At 25.0% G+C, this 21,637-nt stretch overlaps 1 protein-coding gene across 1 annotated transcript in view; it reads right to left on the minus strand.

Annotated features, from left to right (window-relative positions):
* LOC126905608 (midasin) overlaps positions 1 to 21,637 on the minus strand; it is a 35,133-nt gene that overhangs the window by 10,279 nt on the left and 3,217 nt on the right. Inside the window, exons 8-38 of the mRNA XM_050685492.1 lie at positions 21,414 to 21,585; positions 21,031 to 21,355; positions 20,755 to 20,971; positions 20,484 to 20,694; positions 19,964 to 20,423; positions 19,664 to 19,907; positions 19,376 to 19,584; positions 19,031 to 19,316; positions 18,740 to 18,850; positions 18,553 to 18,669; positions 17,668 to 17,982; positions 17,129 to 17,256; positions 16,887 to 17,065; positions 13,931 to 14,110; positions 13,709 to 13,860; positions 12,770 to 13,101; positions 11,874 to 12,071; positions 11,522 to 11,788; positions 11,233 to 11,454; positions 11,004 to 11,129; positions 10,791 to 10,932; positions 10,522 to 10,724; positions 9,525 to 9,736; positions 8,645 to 9,462; positions 7,711 to 7,993; positions 7,477 to 7,641; positions 3,926 to 4,080; positions 3,507 to 3,853; positions 2,847 to 3,028; positions 2,273 to 2,669; positions 264 to 437 (exon numbers count right to left, since the gene is read on the minus strand). Of these exons, the coding sequence (XP_050541449.1) occupies positions 264 to 437; positions 2,273 to 2,669; positions 2,847 to 3,028; positions 3,507 to 3,853; positions 3,926 to 4,080; positions 7,477 to 7,641; positions 7,711 to 7,993; positions 8,645 to 9,462; positions 9,525 to 9,736; positions 10,522 to 10,724; positions 10,791 to 10,932; positions 11,004 to 11,129; positions 11,233 to 11,454; positions 11,522 to 11,788; positions 11,874 to 12,071; positions 12,770 to 13,101; positions 13,709 to 13,860; positions 13,931 to 14,110; positions 16,887 to 17,065; positions 17,129 to 17,256; positions 17,668 to 17,982; positions 18,553 to 18,669; positions 18,740 to 18,850; positions 19,031 to 19,316; positions 19,376 to 19,584; positions 19,664 to 19,907; positions 19,964 to 20,423; positions 20,484 to 20,694; positions 20,755 to 20,971; positions 21,031 to 21,355; positions 21,414 to 21,585 (7,529 nt within the window). The remainder of the gene's footprint in view (positions 1 to 263; positions 438 to 2,272; positions 2,670 to 2,846; positions 3,029 to 3,506; positions 3,854 to 3,925; positions 4,081 to 7,476; positions 7,642 to 7,710; positions 7,994 to 8,644; positions 9,463 to 9,524; positions 9,737 to 10,521; positions 10,725 to 10,790; positions 10,933 to 11,003; positions 11,130 to 11,232; positions 11,455 to 11,521; positions 11,789 to 11,873; positions 12,072 to 12,769; positions 13,102 to 13,708; positions 13,861 to 13,930; positions 14,111 to 16,886; positions 17,066 to 17,128; positions 17,257 to 17,667; positions 17,983 to 18,552; positions 18,670 to 18,739; positions 18,851 to 19,030; positions 19,317 to 19,375; positions 19,585 to 19,663; positions 19,908 to 19,963; positions 20,424 to 20,483; positions 20,695 to 20,754; positions 20,972 to 21,030; positions 21,356 to 21,413; positions 21,586 to 21,637) is intronic.

The following is a 21,637-nucleotide window of genomic DNA, read 5'->3' on the forward strand; positions in this document are numbered from 1 at the left end:
GACAATACTACAGTAGAGCAATAAATTATTGGTTAAAATTTTGTCAAAAGAAATTATTCATTATGTATTCATTTAACATTTTTCACAGAAAAAAATTAATATCAACAGCAATGTAAAATAAATTCTTTATAAAAAAATAGTTGATAATATTTAATATTCTCTTACATAAAATTTTAATGTGAAAAAATAAAACTAAAATTTTATTAATAAATATACTAAATTATATATTTAGGTTAAATATGTCCTAACAAAAAAATACTTACTTCTAAAATATAATTGTATACTGGTGGTTCTGGTCTATAGCCTAAACTAGTGCTTTCATCATTTAATGCTTTGAGTCTTTGAATAAAATAATCTCTAAATGGGAATAATTCTGAAATTCCTTCAACTTCACAAAATATTTTTTCAGCATTTAGTCTACTTTGAAGTTTATTTTTCTATATAAAAATTTTTATTTTAATTCATTATTATAAATCTACAGACTAGTAGTACATGCCAATTTTAATACAGATTGGAGTTAAGCATATAAAAACTAATATACAAGGTAAGTAGCCATTGTATATTAGTTTTTATATGCATAATATCAACTTGTACAATTGAAGAGTGAAAATCTAAAATAAAAACAGAAAAAAATTTAAAAAACGTATTGTTCCTGATGAATGTTCTACAACTTTAATTCTACACATATTAAAATAACAAAAAAAAATTTAATATATGAACATTTGACATTTTCACTCTTTATTTGTATTTTTAGTTTTATGGTTTCTTGTATCATAGAAATAAAATAATATTGTAAAAGATTGGGTATATAATGGAAATTTTGCATGCTTTAGGATATAAATTTAAGTATGTTTCAAAAATATAAATTTAAAATAAGCTAGCTTAAGAGGTCATTTCCATGTGGAATCACCTAATGTGTGTGCTGCCATAGTTCAGATTTATAGTTTACACATTATGGAAAAGTCATAAACTACGTAATTTCCAACATTTAATTTTTTTAATTTATTCTACACAAAAATAAAATATTACATACCATTGTAAGTAACTAATTTTAAAGTGATAACTTTTTCAAATATTATGTATTTTAGATAATTTGATTAATCTAAAATATAATAAAATGTCATATTTTAGAGTGTACTATAGAATAATTTTTATTATAAATGTCCTTAAAATTTATTCTACATTATAATTTAATTCTATTTATATATTATATATAAATATAAGTTCTATTTCTGTTTACATCATACCTAATTATAGTAAAATTAAAAAATTATTAGATCTAAATTTGTGGACTTGGTATTACATCTACAATCTGAAGATGAAAAAGATATTTGTGCGTATGATTCATTTGAAAAATTCTTAATTTGTCAAAATGTAGTCGAAGAATCAACAATATCTATTGCTGTAATTAACTTTATAAAGAAAAGTAATGGAGCTTTCTGAACTAAGCCATTACTCCTTGGATTTTGTTATAAGCCCCAATAACTTAATCTTGTACAGAATGAAGAATAAATACAAAAAATAAAAATTAAGTGTTGATAATTACATAGTTAGTGGATTTTTCATAATACGCAAATTATAAACTTTGCAAATTTTATAAGTAGCGTTAAAATTATTTCTTCATCATCAAATTTTCACCAGATGTTTTAATTGCTTAAAGGTAAGTATTATGTAAATTTGAAAAAAATTTGTTCAGTCACTTTTATGTAATGAGATGATAAAGTTGGCTATTTTCAGCATACCATGCGTGCTCAAAACCGTAAAACAATACAAAAAAAATTATAAATCGTTGCAAATATGATATGGGCTAAAAGAACATAACTAAAAGTTTCAGAAAAGAAAAAAAAATATTATATTAAAAAATTCAAAATTCATAAACTTAAGAAATTGAAGTACTATTTAATATGAGTAAAACAGTGCTAGTTCCACAGTAATAGCTTATTTGGATGTGAAGTAGGTTTTAGAATATAAGGTGTTTTTTCATGTTTTTAATTATAAAAAATGTGCTATTTGGTAAAAAAAAAATAAAAAAAAAAATTATTATTGTTGTTAATAACCTTTAAGAAGTCTATGATAAAAATTTCAAAATTTCTGAACATTAGTAGCACACACATTAGGCGATTTCACATGGAATGACCCTAAGATAAAAATTACCCTTCCTAATTACAAAGATACTTTAAGTTTTTATTATAATAATTGTATAATCAGTAATTTAACTATTTGATCTATAAAAAAAATTACTGCAGTTCATAGTTTTTCATATTATACTCACTTCTGCTTCTGAACAAGCAATTTTAACTTTAAGTTTTTGTATAGGATCAACTGGACTAATTGCAGAGAATACTTCCAATAAGCACATACCCGAAATTATCCATAAGCGACCAGAACTATATTGCAATTGTTTACTCAAACTATTAAATTTATTGTCAGCTTTTGATTTCATATGACTGCTAAGATAAATGTTTCTTTTTATATAAGAAATTTCTTTAGCAGCATCATAAATTGCCGTCACCATAGTTTCATGATGATTTACTTTTGCAGAAACTGATTTTCGGCATTCATCATCATCTCTTGTTAAGTATAGTTCTTCAAGAGATGTAAAATCAACAGGTAGAAGAGATGAAAAAAATGATTCAGTAAGTTTGATTAAAACATTATATTTTGTAAATCTATATGAACATAAATAATATTAGTAGCAAGTAAAAATTGATAACTATACTTTATTGTGAAATTGATATAATTCTTCAATATTGAATTATTTTTGATATCACAATAAAATATTCAAAAAATTATTGTTGAAGAATCTTAGTGACAAGAATAAATTTGAACTGAAATCAAAAACTTACTGAATTTTTGTGGTCCATTTAAAGTTGTACTTGATGAATTGTTTTATGAGTTTCATATTATGATTATTGTGATGTATAGATCGTATAGGTTTTGGAGCAAAAATGTAGTAGGGCTCATTTTTTTTTAATAATATTTTAGTCATAAACACACTAAACAAAGGTTGTTCAAATGAAAAAATATCCTACAGAAAATATAAATTGTTAACAATCATTTTAAAGGAAGATACTTATAATTATTATTTTATTTTGTTGTATAATATAGATGTAAGAAATTTTAAGTTAAAAAATTCAAAATTATTTTAAATAATTAATTTGTATTAGTTAATAATAAAAAATTATAGTTCTTCATGTTACAGGGTTAAGAAAACACAAGGGAAACAATAATTTCTATATCATTTAGATTATTTTAGATACAATCAATAAAATGTCAAAAAAATATTGTAGAGGATTCTTATCAAGTTCTGTGAAATGTAGAGGGTCTAAAAAAACAGAGTATCCTTCAAAAATTAAGTCATAAAGGTTCAGCGGATAATTTTTTTTTTCTTTATGATAGATAATAATTTCAAAATATTAAAAATTAATTGAAAAATGCATATTTTTTAATTTTTTTTCTTCACCAATAACATTACAGAATTATCATACATTACTTAAGTAACAAACCTTGTCAATAATTTCATCTTGTTTATGCAAACAAACATTTTTATTGTCTGACAATTCCAAAAATATTGTTGGACAATCAACAGCAACAGAATTTAATGAATGTTTCAAAGCTTCCAATAAAAAATCAATACTAACTTGATTACTTTTCAATGAATGGTAGTAAAATGGGGATACTGTTGGTATATATTGTAATAAAGACTTTGAAAACATAATATTATTGTTTGTTGTAAATGTATTTTTACTATCAAAATATAAGTGTACGAGTACAAGAAATAACTTTTCAATTATTAATTCCCATAATGGTAAAAGTTTTAATTCTAGATCATTCATTTGAACACCACAAAATTCTAAAAAAAAAAAAAAAATTATTATAAACAGTATAAAATAATTAGTTAAATACATACACAAAATTAATATACCTTTAAAATTATTATCAACATTTGATGTTTTAAAAGTGTCACAATTAAAATTGGATATTTTAATTATTTTATTTCTTTGAATTTTTGTTTCTTCAATAATTGACAATTCAATATTATTTTTTGACTTGATTGCAGAAAAATATTCATTATGTTTTCTGTATAAAAAATGTTTTTAATATTATATGTAAAAAACGGTAGCACAGTGGGGTCGCAGCACAGTGTGTGCATGGCATAGTTATGATAAATAATGATGATATCTAACAGTGATTAAAATCACTATCATAAGAAACGCTTCAATACAAATCTGTAGATAGTGTTTAATTTCAAGAAATTGGTGAATTATTAAAAAGTAAAATTTTAACTCAAAAATAATTAAGGAAAAATTTCAAAAAAATCATTGCCACAGGCAAAATTGGCAATTTGACCCAATTAAAACGTTAGAATTAATTTCTTCGACTTAAAAGAAAAAAAATAATAACTTTTTTATATTCTATGTCAATTCGTTTTATATAATATAATATGAAATCAGTGTACTCTATTATAAGGTATTTCCAGAACATTTTCAAAAGTTAAGTTGAAAAATTTCTACTTTTTTCTTGTTTCTTTTTTTAAATTTACCCCCCCCCCCTGTATAAAGGGAAATGGTTCGATTTACAAAAAAAAGTATGTCAGATGAAAGGTACATATATAATTTATTTAGAAACAAAAATTTGTATTGATTCATACATTTTTCATAAAGTAATAGTAATTCAAAGTTGAAAAAATAAAATATCAAATCGTAAATTTTATCACTAAAATTGCATGTTTTTTATTTACAGGAACCATTTTCACATAGAAGATAAGTTGTCGGGACAAATATTTTTTTTTAAACTTATAGTACATAACATTAGCTTTATTTTAGCATATTTTTGAAGCTTGGAGTATTTCCAGAACATTTTAAAACAGAACNAGCATATTTTTGAAGCTTGGAGTATTTCCAGAACATTTTTAAAACTTAAGTTAAAAAAGTTAAATTTTTGTGCAAAAGATTCAATTTTTAATTTCCTCCTGTGGGCAAGGAAAGGGTTAGATTTTCAAAAAATGTATATCAAATGAAAGGAAAATATCTAAGGTATCAATATAAAAAAGAATTATTTTGATTTGTTAATTTTTTCAATAAGTTATGGATATTTAAAAAAAAAAAACCCAGCACAGTGGGGTCGTGGCATAGGTGGGTCTAGTATAGATGATATCTGACAGTGATTTGTTAAAATGTTAAAATTTGTTAAAATAGCATATTTTTGAATACGGTAGCTATTTGCGCATAGAAGATAGGTCGTCGGGACAAATTTTTTTTTTTTATTTTATAGTACATAAAATAAGCTTTAATTTGATATATGTTTAAAGAACGCAGTATTTCCGGAACATTTTCAAAAATTAAGTTAAAAAAGTTATTTTTTGTAAAAAAGTTACTATTTTAAATACCCCCCCCCCCCATGAGCAGGTTAAGTGTTAGATTTTCAACAAAATGATATCAAACGAAAGAAAAATATCTAAGGTTTTAGTTGAAAAAAAATTATGTTGATTTGTTGATTTTTCAAAAAGTTATGGAAGTTTTAAGTACAAAAAACATCCCGATAAAAGATGATTTTTATCGCAAACATTACATTTTTTTTTAATTTTCGACAGCCATTTGCACATAGAAGATAAGATGTCGGGACAAATTTTTTTTTTTCATTTGATAGTATATAACATAACCTTTGATTTGATATATGTTTAAAGAACGCAGTATTCCCGGAACATTTTCAAAAGTTCAGTTGAAAAAGATCTATGTTTTTTTACAATATTTCAAGTTTTGAACGCCCCTTATATAAGGGCAATTGTCCAATTTTAATAAAAAGTATGTCAAATGAAAGATGTACTTATAATGTATTTAGAAAAAAAAAATTTGTGCTGATATATACATTTTTCAAAAAGTTATAGCATTTTTAAGTTGAAAATTTAAAATCGAAAATCGAAAATTTTAACACAAAAATAGTGTTTTTTTAACTACGGCAGCCGTTTAAATGTAGAAAAAAAAGTGTCGGGACAAATTTTTTTTTTTCATTTTGTAGTACATAAAATAAGCTTTAATTTGATATATGTTTAAAGGACGCAGTATTTCCGGAACATTTTCAAAAATTAAGTTGAAAAAGATCTATGTTTTTTACAATATTTTAAGTTTTGAACGCCCCCTATATAAGGGGAAATTGTCCAATTTTAATAAAAAGTATGTCAAATGAAAGATGTACTTATAATGTATTTAGAAAAAAAAAATTTGTGCTGATATATACATTTTTCAAAAAGTTATAGCATTTTTAAGTTGAAAATTTAAACACAAAATTAGCGTTTTTTAAACTACGGCAGCTGTTTGCATGCAGAAGATAAAGTGTCGGGACAAATTATTTTTTTCATTTTATAGTACATAAAATAAGCTTTAATTTGATATATGCTTAAAGGACACAGTATTTCCGGAACATTTTCATAAATTAAGTTGAAAAAGTTAGTTTTTGTAAAAAAGTTGCTATTTTAAATTTATGAGCATTTTAAATTTAAACCATGAGCAGGTTAAGTGTTAGATTTTCAAAAAAATGATGTCAAACAAAAGGGAAATATCTAAGGTTTTAGTAAAAAAAAAATTTATGTTGATTTGTTGATTTTTCATAAAGTTATGGAAGTTTTAAGAAAAAAAAGTGAAAAAAATGACAAAATTTACCGATTTTTAAATTTGTAATTTTTTTGGATATTTCCCCCATTTTCGGGGAACGAGGGAATTTTTTTCAATTTTTGAGGGTAATGTCTTCGACTAGATACGATTTGTGATCTTTTGACGTATCATTGAAAGAAATCGGTTTGGTGAGAGCTGAGAAAAAGTGGTAACAGACAAAAAAAAAAAAAAAAAAGACATAGTAAAATGAATACCTTTTCAGTTTCGCATCAAAGCTAAAAAATTTCAAAATTTATCGATTTTAAAAATCGTAATATTTGAAGGATTTTCACTATTTACGGGGAACGAGGGTAAATTTTTCAATTTTTGAGGGTAATGTCTTCAGCTAGATACGATTTGTGATTTTTTAACGTATCGTTGAGAAAAATCGGTCTAGTGAGAGCTGAGCAAAAGTAGTGAGACACAAAAAAAAAATAAATGCATCATGGTAAAATTAATAACTTCTCAGCTTTGCATTTAAACTAAAAAGTATATTATTATAAGACTGTTGGTACTTTTGAAAGCCTGAAAAAACTGTATTGCAATTTGAAGGTATTTAATTGCTGGTAGTTGTAAATATTGGTATATAGAATTTTTGGATATTTGTAGTAATAATTGGATTAATAATAACTGAAATTCAATAATAATAGTATTTAATGAGTTTTAATAAGTATTATTCATTCACCAATATTTTCAGTATATTAAATAAAATTTGCATTGAAGTTAATACCAACAACCTGTACATAGATTTGAACACGTCCAATCCAATATTATTATTTGTGTTAAATTCTTGTTTTAGTATGAAGGAATTTCAACAAATACTTACATATGAGCTTCAATTAATATATCAGCATGGAATTTGCAACATTGATGTATAGGTATCTGCATTCGTTTTACATAACACTTTAATAATTTTGCATAACGTTTAGGTGTCAAATAGTTTCTCTGAACTTCATCCCTCATTAACTTCAATCTTTCTAAATATGCATATCTAAAATTAAACAAATTTTAAATTTATATTATGATAAAATGCCTACAATATTTAAGATTTGTATATTACTTTTCACCAATTGTAATGGATTCAGATAATGGAATAAAATGTTTAACAATTACACTGAAATAGCAATATGTCAATACTATGAGAAATTCTGCATTTTTCTCTAAATTTAAATAAATTAATTTTTCAATAGTTCTAGTCCAACAAATAATTTCTTTAAATGATCTGTAATTAATTTCATCAATGACCAATGAATACTCATTCAGGAAATAATCAATAAAGTCATCAAAAGCAGCTGAAAAAACCGCATAATCGTGAAGCATTCCACCATCTTGGATCATTTCTCCTAAAAAAATTTAATTTATCTATAAAACTAAAAGAAAAAAATTATTTAATCTATAATTAAAATAAATGAGTAATTTTTAAAAATCTTTCAGATAGTAANTAACTTTAAAAATATATATTTGAGAACATTGATAATTTTTGTACCTTCACTAATAAGCTGTCAATCCACTCAAATTTCCCACCAGCATTTAAGCTACCAGTAACATTAACACGATTAATTAACATTTTAAGTTGGGATGAAAAATCAGAGTTTTCAATTAAATTAGTTATTTCAACTAAAGCTGATATTCGTTGTTTGAACAAAGAAGTTTCAGATGCCATAGTAATTCCAATGCTGTTTTGAACATCTAAAATTATAATCAAATTGTTAGAATTTATATTTTTATTATTTTGGAATATAACTAAAGAATATGTAACACAAGAAACATATTACTAGCATGGTTTACTTAAGTTTGACAATGAAAATTTCTAGTGTGTATTTTAATTTATATATTATAAAATAAAATAAATTCTCTCAATTATATAATATTACTATTTTTTAGGTTAAAAATAATTATGATAAATAAAACATAATTTGTAATATTTTTAAAGGGACAACAGCTTAAAGAAACATAACAATGATAAAAACCAATGAATAAAACAATTTACTTACTCTTTTTGTGGTTCTTAAAAATAGCAGAGTCATCATCTAAAGCCTTATTTAAAGCATGTTCTAAAATTAAATGTATTTTATTTTCAGCACTAGGTGTCATTTTGTTTAATGTATTATTATAATAGATAACTGGTAAATATCTGCAGTCATATGGTAAATCTTTATAATCTTTACAATTTATAGTTTTGTTTACATAAGTCAACATGTCAAATTCTAAATTAGGTACACATTTTATAAAATTTAGAATAGCTTCAGATTCAAAATTTATATTTGTAAGTAGCCATTGACTTCTAGTTATTAAATCAGTACTAGAAGATCGTCCAAAATATGATAATAACAAATCTTCTAAGGAAATATTATTAATTTTTTTGTACTGTTTCAAAATATCACTTTGTTGTTGAATATAACATAAATTTGCTGATTGTAAAACATCAAGTGTTTTAATATTAGAATACAAAATATGATTCTCAAGAAGTTTATCATTATGATTCGCTAAAATTCTATCTATTTCTAAGATGGCATTTTGTTTTGAATTTCCAAATACACTTTGTAGATAAATATCAATACACGTTTCTCGTATAATTTGCAAAATTGGTTGTTTTCTTTTTAAATTTTGATATATTAAATAAGCTGTTCTTAATAAGTGATTGATATTAACTCCCGTTTTTAAATTTTTAATTGATTTATGAATTTCAATTAATGTATATCTTATTGAATAATTTTTAATGCCTTGCAACTCTAATAATGAATGAATATCATGTACACTACTTTCTTCTAAAGTTTCCATATAAATTTCAACACCCCGATTTTTCATTGCTCTATAATCAAAATTATGTTTAAATAAGTTAATTTTACTAAGTGAGATTTGATAATTAACTACCTTGATATAGGACCATGTTTAGGGTCCATAGCTAAAAAAAGTCGGAAATTTTCATGCGGTTTGATAATTGTTAAATGTCCATCAGACCCTATGCCTTTTTCTCCTAAAACTAGACATCCATTTGGTTCTAACAAACCATTTAAACGATCTAGGACTGCAGGACTACATAAATTGACATTGTCAATCAATAGCCATATGCCATTATTTAAGCACTGAAAAAATATATATATCTTTTATATTTCTATTCATATGCTCTTATATTATAATGAATAGGAAAAGTTTAAATGATAACTCTTAAACATTTTAATCAACCTAACAGTTTTAATTTTTTTAGCCATTTTATAAAATGTATCCAAAGAAAAATGTTGTTACTAAAAACTTATTTAATCATAAGTGATATATTACTATTGCTTTTTTTAGTGTATTTTGTAACAAACTGATAATAGTATAATAATTTTCTTTATATAAATAATCTAAACTTAATGAGTTATTATAATTGAAGTGAAAAAAATAAATAGTATATTACAACATTATGTTTTTTTGCTCAAAATTCTTTATAAGTAACATTTTTGGTAAAAAATGTAGAGTTCTCATGAATTGGAGGGTGGACTTTTGTCTCTTAAACTCCCTTATAAATACATTTCTTTAGATTTGTATTTATAAGTTTGTATTTAATAAATAGTGCTATAAAGTAATTTCAAGGTATTATTTGTAAAGAATAATTATTATATATAATAGTTAAAATACATTTAGAAAATAGATTAAAGTATTAAAATCATATTACAAATATTATCAATTGCATACACATTTAATTTAGATAATGCACAATTTTAATTAAATAGTTATAATTATTTTGTAAACATTTAAATATAAATTAATATACCTAATCATTTTTTATAAATATAAAAATATCTTTTACACATTTTTAAATTTACTTATTTGGAAAGAAAAACTAACTTTAAAAATATATATTTGAGAACATTGATAATTTTTGTACCTTCACTAATAAGCTGTCAATCCACTCAAATTTCCCACCAGCATTTAAGCTACCAGTAACATTAACACGATTAATTAACATTTTAAGTTGGGATGAAAAATCAGAGTTTTCAATTAAATTAGTTATTTCAACTAAAGCTGATATTCGTTGTTTGAACAAAGAAGTTTCAGATGCCATAGTAATTCCAATGCTGTTTTGAACATCTAAAATTATAATCAAATTGTTAGAATTATAATAAGACTATTTTTTTTTAATTTTAGCTAATTAACCTGACAATCTTTGAAATTTATACCATAGCGCCAATAATAAAACACAATCAATTTTACTATCAATCAATTGTAAGCTAACTTTATTATAAACACAAGATTCTACCTTTTTAGCTATTTCTTCAAGATGCCTATTATAATCAGCCTAACATAAAAAGAAATATTTGTAATTAAACAACCTATGTTATAAATCTATATGAGTATTCATGAATTCACTTGTTCAAATCCTCCTAAAATTTCAACTGAGTCCATTGAACTATTTACGGGCAAAACTCGTAATTCTTGTCCACATAATTGAGCTAGAGTTTTAACAACTGAAGTTTTTCCACTGCTAGTACCAACCTAATAAGAAAAATAATTAATTTTAAAAATATATATATTTCATCTCATTTTTTAAATATTTATTATATACATAATAAATTAAAAATAATTAAATATTAATTACCAATATGGGCATCCAATTCATTTTAATGCAAACAGCTAAAGAGTTAAGTGTATGGATATGTGATCTAAGAATTAAATGTTGATTAAACTGATCAATAGGTGTTCCTACAGCACATTTGCGAGGAATTTCAAATCGATTAAAAAGAACTGTAGATGGTAATACTTTAATGTACTCATATTTTTCAAAATCTATGTTTAATAAGTTTTTAATTTCAGCAAAAACCTAAGAAAAATAAAACAAGAATATTTAAAGTAAATTAAAGAAACATACACACACAAAAGTTGTTTACCTCATTCTCAACACATTTCAGATTAGCCATTCGATCAGTCAATATTAGTGGAAGATGATCAAGAATATTACAATCAAATTTAATAGTTACTTCAACCCACCGTAATATATCTCTTAAGTTGAAATCAACATTATACTTTTTACTTAATGTTTCTGTGAAATTAACAACTTTATCCAAATTTAAAGATTCTATTTTTTTTGCATTAGAATCATTTACTTTTTTAATAATACTAACAATATTATTACTGTCTAAAATATCTAAATAAACCTAAAAAAAAAAAAATGAATTGAATTGAATTTTATACCTAATTGTACATAAAACTGATATTTTTATTTTAATTTATTTAAAATACTTGAAGAAATCTGTTTAAAAATGACTTAGGTAGTCCCTTTCTAGCTCCACCTTCATTCATAGGATTTTGACATGCAAATAATCTTGTGTTTTTTGATTTAACAAGAAATGTTTTTCCAAGTTCTGGTATATATAACTCTCCTCTATGATCAAGAACAGCATTTAACCCTTCCAGAACTGACTGAGAAGCTAAATTTAACTAGATTAAACAATTAATTACTTGGTTTTTATGATGACTTTCTGAATATTAACATAATTTAAAAAAATGTAAAACAATAATTTTAGTTAAATGTTGTAATCAGATTTAAAATGTATTCTAATAACATAAAAATAATTGAAGTTCAATATTTTCAATTTTAATTTCTTTTTTTTTTTTTGAAAATTTTTTAATGATATGTTTAAAAAATATAACAAAAACAACGGATTTTTAAAAATTTTAGTTTAATTTTATCCATTAAAAAATATAATTTCATTCATATATGTAATACGCTTAAGTAGTAGAAAGTATTTGAAAACAAAATGTATGTTGCATTTTTATTCTATAAAAAATAATTTATTATATAATTTATAAAATCACAATCAATAATTGTACAGTTCCACAGATACAAGAACAGAAATGGTAGACTCATACTATTATCTATACAGGTGTCACAGTAGTCAATCACTAGTATAGTAACAATATACTGACCCCTCCGATATATGATAATGTTAAGTACAATACATACAGAATTAATCATGAAGATATAACAAATAAAAAAAATTTTTACCATCTCATTAAAATTTTTTTTTAAATGATTATTGCCATTTTAGATTATGTCCTAAATATATATTTTATTATTTTTCACTAATAAATAAATAAATATATATATATGTAAAACAAATATATAAACAAAGTACCTCATCTAATAGGATCCAACTTCCTTCTTTTAATGCTCTCAAAAATGGACCATCTCTCCATTCAAAACTTCCTCCATCACCACCATCAGTGGGTAAATCGGCTCCAAATAAATCAGATACATCTGTTTGTTCAGAAAGATTTATCCGTGTTAATTCATGTCCTGAAGCTTTAGCAATTGCTTGAACAAGACTAGTTTTTCCAACTCCAGGACTACCTTCTAATAGAATAGCACGATTTTCTATTTGCATACATCTTAATAGTCTTTTAATATTTTGTTTGGCAATAGGAGTTTCAAAGGAAAATTCAGCAACAAATTTTTGAGGTAGATTTCCTAGAAAAAAATTAAATTAAAAAACAAATATTGTAATCAAGTATATAAACAGTAGCACAGTGGGATCGCTGTACAATGGAGACGTGGCATAGTTGGAGAAATATGGATTAAAATTACTATCACATGAAATACTTCGATGTAAATTCATGGAACATTTTCAAAATTCAATTTGAAAAAGTTAAATTTTTGTGCAAAAGTTTCTAATTTAAATCTTCTATGTGGACAGGTAAAGGATCAGATTTTCAAAAAATATATACCAAATAAAAAGGAAATACCTAAGGTAATTAAATTAAAAAATATATTTTATTTTATTTATTTTTAAGAGTTATAGCAGTTTTAAGAAAAAAGTTGAAATTTATCAATTTTAAATATTAAAATTTTTTTGGGGATTTCACACATTTAAAGGGAATGAGACAATTTTTTTTCAATTTTTAAGGTCATTATCTTCAACTAAAGACGACTCTTGATCTTTCAATAGATTGTCAAAAGAAATTGATATGATAAAATCTATGAAAAAATGGTGATATAAAAAATAAATACATTGTAGAATTAATAATCTTCGAATCATAGCTAAAAAATGTAGTAAAATATAAAACTAATAACATACCTTGAGGAATATAATAACCATCATAGCCAAACCATTTTGGTGCTGCAATATGTGGAAAATAATCTTGTAAATTACCAAAAACGTCACCAGATGTTGTATGGTTGTTATCAAGTAAAGAATCTCGTAAAGCAGAGTAAATGTATTCATCCAAACTTAATATAATAACAAAATATAATAAGTTTAATGTCATTATTTATTTAAAATTAAAATAAAAAATCTTACACTTTGTCAGAGGTTGTTTTTTTGTCTAAAAAAATCATTATTGCACCTTCTTTATAAAATGTTCTAAAAGATTTTATATTGTTGTAGTTAGAATCATCACTAGATAATTTGTTCATCATAGCTTCAATAAATTGCACCCAAATCAAAAAATCTCTAATACTTATATTCATTTTTAAATAACTATTAATAATAAAATAAATAGTTAATTTATATCTATATTATTTAAAATAAATGCAAGCAGGAGTAAATTTTATATTTTGGTGTCCTAGGCAATATAAATTTTTTATATCAGAAAAAAATTTCTGTTATCAACATTTTTGTTATTATAGTTCTCTTTCAACTATTTTAGGTACCAAAAAAAATTATAAAAATTGCATGTTTATGTAACTTAATTTGTCAACAATATTTTTAAGTAACTGAAATTGTTACTGATTTTTTGAAACAATTTTTTTTTCAATTATGATATTTCAATAAATAACACAAGAGAACAAGAAATAAGAAATTTCCCATTGTCTACAATATTTAGGTTAATTTTAAATAAAATTTTAATGCTGATTCCAAATGTGGCATATTGAATGATTATAGAAAATTGAAAAATAATTCTTTTTAGAACTTAATGATGCTAAATAAGAGTTGTACAAAATTTGGGACTTATTCATCAAGTTAAATCTTTTTTACGGACCTTTAAATTTGAGAGGAATTTTCCAATATAGCTATTTTTGAGTTAATCTTATAAATATGAAAATACTATCAATAGATAAATAATTTTATAAGAAATCCAAAATTTTTTTAAATTTTTTATATGATAAATAACATAACAAAGTGCAATTATAAATATATTCTTCATCTAGGCTTTTACAGGCCATTTAGGCTCATTGCCACAACAACACTTGTCTCCATCGGTCCCTGTCTCTTGTCAATTCTTCTCCATTCTCTACTCAGAGTTCTTTCAAGTCCTTGACCATTCTATCCTTCCATCTTTGTCTAGGACATCCCCTAAGTCTCTTCGTGTCTGGTCTCCAATTTGTCACCTATCCGATTGTACCTTCCAATCATCACACGTGTCCGATCCTACCTCGATCTACTACTTTTTAGAATTCCAATGATATTTGCTTCGCCGTATAGGTCTTGAATTTCTTTGAACTACTAATTGTTTGTCCATTCCAATTTAAATTCCACTCACTGTTACTAGGGTTTCTCTTACAGCTGATTCCAATGATATATTGAACAGAGTTGGGGACAAGACATCATCCTGCCTTGTCCATACCTTGAAGTCCTTTAACACGACACCTCCGAACTTCACTTTACACTTTAATCCCTGTACACATGCACGGATTAGTCTAACAAACTTTTCAGGTATTCCCAATTGGTACATTACGCTCCACAGCTTCTCTGTTCACCAAATCATAGGTGGCCTTGAAATCTATAAATAGGAGGTGTATATCCTTGTCAAATTCGTGACTTCTTTTGGTTCTATGCTTAATGACATGTATCTGGGTCTAGGGTTGACTTTCTTGCCATAAAATCTCCCTGGTAATCTCCAATAATTTCCTTTATATAAGGTTTTATTCTAACAAGTAGAATATTAGACAGAACTTTATACGCTGTGTTCAATAGCGAGATTCCCCTATAATTTTTACAGTTCATAGGATCTCCTTTTTTCAAAATAGGACATGGTATTTCTTCAAGTTCTCACACTTTAATAACCAGATTGTGCATCTGGTTTGTCAATTGTAGCCTTCATTTTTTAAGGTATTCAGAAATTATTCCATCCTTTCCAGCCGCCTTTCCATTTTTGAGCATTTCCAAACCAATTTCTACTTCTGCTCTTGAAGGTGGTTCTATATTTTTCTCTACCGAGGTTTATTTTTCTATAATTGTCTTTTCACTAGATTGGTTAAATAGTAATATTAATTTTTTTAAATTCCTCTGCTATTTATCCGTTTTTGGTCAATAACATTCTGTTTTCTCCACTAATCATTGATGATTTACATTTAAATTCATTCACTTTTTCAAAAAAAATTCGTACATTATTCTTTCTACTATTTTCTATGAGTTGCATTCTTTCTTTTTCCTATGCTCTTTTGATCATCCTTATCATCCTTTTTACCTCTCGCTGTTTCATGGCTAGTACTCTTTTATTTTCTTCTCTTGAGTTCTGTAATACTTTTAATCTGGCTTTATCCCTTTGTTCCATGGCCTTTTTACACTGATTATTGAACTAGGGTTATTTTTCTTTTCTGAGGCTCATGACCCAATACTTCTACTGTGGTCCTTTTCACCGCTGTTTCTACTCTTCCCCACAATTCGTCTATATTTGTTTCTTATATAGAATTCAGAAAGTATTTATTTAATTTATCCTGAAATTACTTGGCATGGTTTACTATATTATAAACATATATATATATATATATATATAAAGCTCAAAAGACTGCAATTTTAATTTTATAAGTCTTTTTTTAGTGCAGTTTTTTGACAGTTTGAAAAAAAATATTAAAAGCTTATGTATTTTTTAATGATTAAAAAATGTTGTAATTAGATTTGGCATATTACAATTGGTTATGCAGTTATTTAAATACTAATTGTAAAAAAAAAAAACAAAATATTTTGCAATTTGCAATAGGTCATTGAGTTAAGAAGTAAATAAATCAATTAAACTATGAAATAATTTTAATATGTCAAATCTACATCATTGTATTAAGTATCAAAAAATATATTATGTTGTTAATTTTTTTTACAATTATCACATAAACTAGATGTGTTATAAAAAATCTGAAGCCAGATGGAGTCAGCATCACAATAAAATTCATCTAAACACTGTAGATAGCAAAATGGTTGTTCTGTGTGATCAATATTGAGAAATTGAAAAAAAACATATCAATATTGTTAACAAACTCTATTATATAATGTTCTTTTTAAATTGTAAGTTAATTAAAGTCAACATAAATATTCTTACTTTTTAACAGGTTCAGTAATTGTTAACCAATTGACAAATCGTGTCATAGATTCGCTTAAATACAAATTGTAATCATGGAATTTTAAAAAATTTCTTTTAATTATTTGTATAAGATCATCATTATCTGAACATCCCACACACCAAATTTCAGTTAAACGGTTTCGAAGTGCAGGTGATAACTTCAAATCAATTAAAAAAATGTATAAAATCTGATATATAATAAAAAAAATTGTTTTATTTACCTCTTTTTTACCATAATCACCTCCAGGATTCATTGTTCCAACAAAACAAAAACCAGGATGGGCTACAAGTTCTGAACTACTGTTATTATTTCCTAATTTTTCACTTAATAAAATTTTTCTCTCAGGTTCTAGAGGTAAAAAAGATAAATTAAATGTATTGTTGAAAATAAAATAAAATTTAGTGTAATAATTTATTTTATTGTTAAGTAAAACATTTATAATTTATGCTTATGGAATATTAAAAAATAGTAGGCGGCTGTGTGATCTGTTTTTTTTTTTATTTTTGTGTGATGGGTAGTTAGATTTTCAATGCCGGTGCATTGTAATTACTGTTATATATATTATTTGTTGCCTATTTTACTTTTACTAAATTAAATTGTTATAATACTTTTGTTTAAGCAGTTGTTAAATATTATTATAACTCCTTTTTAACATCTCTATTTTTGTTTATAACAGCAATATGAATATTTATTATTTTAGGGGTAATATTTTGAATATAAACTTAAGAAAAAATTGTAACTATTGAAAATTAGACATACCTAATAATGAATTGAAACGTTCTAGAACACTATCATCAGCAAGAGATATTTCATCAGCTAAAAACATATGCCCTTCTACCATGGCTTTTATTAATGGCCCATCAACCCACTCAAAAAGTCTTTGGTCATTTTCATTTTCTTTACTTCTAACTGGACGTAATCCTCCTAAGAAATCAGAACTTTCTGTGTGTTGATGACAATTGACAGTCAATAATTTTTTAGAAATTATACATGCAATCATTTGACAAACAGTTGTTTTACCACAACCAGTTTCACCAACAAGTAAAATAGGTTCATTAAACTCAATTGCTTTGCCTAAAGTTGAAAAAAATTAGATTTTTATAAAAAAAAAAAATATATATATATATATATATATACATACAAACATACATACATACACAGTATGATTTACTTATCATGAACCATTTAATTGATCAAAAAGAAAAATAATAATAATATTTATATTTGTTGTTTTATATGTTTCTTTCAATTTTAAAATCATAAACTTTTTTTTTTTTTTTTATACTTATTAAGGGTATCAACTTTAATTTCTTAAATAGCAACACCCATAATTAACCATCTTACTTAATAAATTATGATCTTATTAAGAAAATGACTGGTCAATAACAACTTTTGGACCAGTATATTAGAAGCTATTGACAATTTAAAGAAATACTGGAGGTGAAGAGTGGGTGCTGATATTTTTATAACAAAACTTTCCCAGCTGTACTCTTCCTCTCACCTAGACATCAATATGTCAATTACTTCCAAAATACTAGTCTAAAGAAACAAATAAAAAAACTATTAATATTATTATTATTTCTTCGATTAATTAAATGGTTTTTGATTAGTGAATCATCCTGTATGTATATATATAAATCTTACAACATAGTACAATCATTCTTCTTATATTTTTTGACAAGAATATTTGTTGAAATCCTAGTGGTGGTTGTTGAATTTTTTCTAGGATATGACGAGTAACTAATGAAGATTTTTCACTTACTAAAAATTATAAAATATGATTTTACAAATTTATAATTAAGAATTGGGAAAGAAATATTAAAATACTTACAAGTAAATAATCTATCTAATGATAATGAACATTTGAAATGTTTTTCTAATGTTTGTATTATTATTTGTTCTTCTTCTTGTTTTCGTACTTTCGATGCTAATACTAAAAAACCTGAAATACCAAAAACATATTATATAATCTTATAATATTTAATTATTTTAAATATTTATAAAGTTAATACAATAAAATTTTAAGTAAATTAATTATAATAATGATTCTTTTGAATGTTTAAAAAAGAGAAATGTAAGTCTTTATTATTTTTTTTTTAATAAACTTTTTTGGCTAAATTACCTTCATCTGCTAAATGTTGATTCCAATTATAATTTTCAGGGGCATTTGCTAATCTATAACGCTCACCCCATCTAAATAAATCTCTCAGGGTAATAAATCCATGTTTACCCGCAAAAGCAGCACTACCTTTTCTATTGGACTGAAGATCCTTCATGACAAATACTACTTTTTTAGCATAAGATGGAGGCATTTCACACCGTTTATATAATATTGTTTCCAATTCATTAGCAGGAATCTCATCAAAATGCATTTCAATAAATCGATTTTTAAAAGCTCTAGATAAAATCTAGATAAATTGAATAAAAAACAAGATTAAATAATAAAAACAAAATTATTAAGACTTACTTTGCGGCCGCCATAAAGTCCTGGAGGGTTTTGTGTGGCAAATAATCTAAATCCTGGATGAGCTTTAATTAAAGTTTGTGTTTCGGGTATAAATAATTCTCGATTATCATCTAAAACACGATTTAAAGCCTCAAGTACATCAGTAGGGGCTAAATTTAATTCATCTAATACAATCCAATTTCCTTTTCTCATTGCTTCAACAAGGACACCTAAAATTATATAAAAGACTATATTTTAGCATAAGAGTACATTTAAATCTTTCACTTTTATTTCATAATGATTGTTGACCTTCTTTAAATACTAATTGGCCAGTTAATGATTCAGCCGAATAGGAACCAATATATTCTTGTAGATCAGTATGTTCATGATTGTTGATACGAACTAAAATATTACCAGATGCTGCTGCTAAATAAGTAATAAGACTTGTTTTTCCAACACAAGTATCACCTTGAATTAATACAGGATAACAACTCAATGAAACTGCCCTAACAAGATCACGCAGGTTCTTTTTAACACTATCTGTTAAGATGTACTATAAACAACGTTTATTAGAAAATAATAAAAAGAAAATTAAGAATATATAAGTACTTTTTGAGTAGTCAAAGGTTCCAAATTGCCTTTACTAATCCAATAGCCTTCAAATTGAACATATGATCCTGTACTAGGTTTCATAATGGGTTGATTTATAACACCTTGAATTAATTTTTCACCAAATATAGTAGAAGAAATTAAAGACTCAACAGTTTTATGAGAAGCACTATCTAACTGTGTTAAAAAACTTAAACAAAATGATTCGTATAATGATCTTTGTGCAGATTGACAAGGGTTTGATGAGGCTATAGCTAATGCACGACAATAAGTACGTAAACTATAATGAGGTTTGTGTCCTGTTCCATCAACTAGTGATTTTTCTGATTCTCTTTTAGCTATTAAATAAAACTTGGACATGGCATTTAATTTTTGAGCGGTGTAATCTGGGAGATAACATGCTGTCATAGTGATTAAGTCTGATCGTTCAGTTAACTCATCAACATAGAATTCAGTGAACCTAAAATTTGTATGAATAGAATTGTAGGACTTTAAAAGTAAAAATTAAACTAAAACAAACCTATTTCTTATTCCAGGGGGTAGGTCTTTTTTACCAATATCTGTTGCAGGATTCATGGCTGCCATAAGTCGAAAGTTTTTATGTCTTATTATAGGATTTGTATCTTTTCTTTCATACACATTTATAGTTCCACAAGATTCAAGTAAACTAGACAAACATTGTAATGTTTCAGCTGAAGCAAGATTTATTTCATCCAACAAAACCCAATAACCTATAATAATAATTTCATAATACACAAAAGTTAAATATTTAGAACATTTTTTTTAGTTACCTTCTTTAACAGCACGAATAAGACTTCCTTCAACATAAGCAAATGCCATAGCTGTTTGGCATTGTTTAAACTGATTTTCAAAGCATGTTAGTTTTTCATTAAGTTTTAACCATGAATCAACTGGTTTATTACTTTTATTATTTTTATTCAAAGCCTTTTGAGTTACATGTTTTATTAATTTTATTAAGTTTTGCCATTTCTGATTGTTAAAGCAAGTCTAAAATAATCCATAAATGGTATTAAAAAATTTATTTCAATTATATTAAAATCTTTTACCGATATGTGGCCCAAAAACTTAGTATTCTGTTCTATGTTAAATTCAGCTCTAAATAAGTTCTCAAATTCCTCTCTAATAGGTTTGACTATGTATTTTAATTCTACTGGTTTATAACCTCCAACTAGATCAACACTGTCACTTTGTTGATTCATATTCAAAACGATTAGTTTATTTCCAGTGTGCCTAGCTAACAACTGTAGTGTAGATGTTTTTCCTGTACCAGTTTCCCCTACTAGTAAAACTGATTCTTTTGCAGCAATACAACAAGCAACTCTTTCCAACAGACAAGAAGATGAACGTGTAAGAGCAAATTTACTATTTGTTCTAAAAATTAATTTTAAAAATTATACTTTAATTTATATAAATAAATAAATCATCTTACAAATTATTTTCTGTTAAAAGTATATCAGTACGTGGTAATGTCACACGTCCAGCAATACAAAATTTTTCACCAAGGACTATAGTAGGTTTATATTCATTTAAAATATATTCAGCTTTTGTTTTTATTACGCCAATTAATGAAGCAATATGACAAGCCAATTCAATTCTAATTTCTAAAAAAAAAAAAAAAAATTTAGTTTAAAAATTGTACAATCCGGAAAGATT

This window comes from Daktulosphaira vitifoliae, unplaced genomic scaffold (assembly GCF_025091365.1).
Source record: "Daktulosphaira vitifoliae isolate Bord-2020 unplaced genomic scaffold, ASM2509136v1 Scaffold_4, whole genome shotgun sequence".
NCBI classification, from domain to species: Eukaryota; Metazoa; Arthropoda; class Insecta; order Hemiptera; family Phylloxeridae; genus Daktulosphaira; species Daktulosphaira vitifoliae.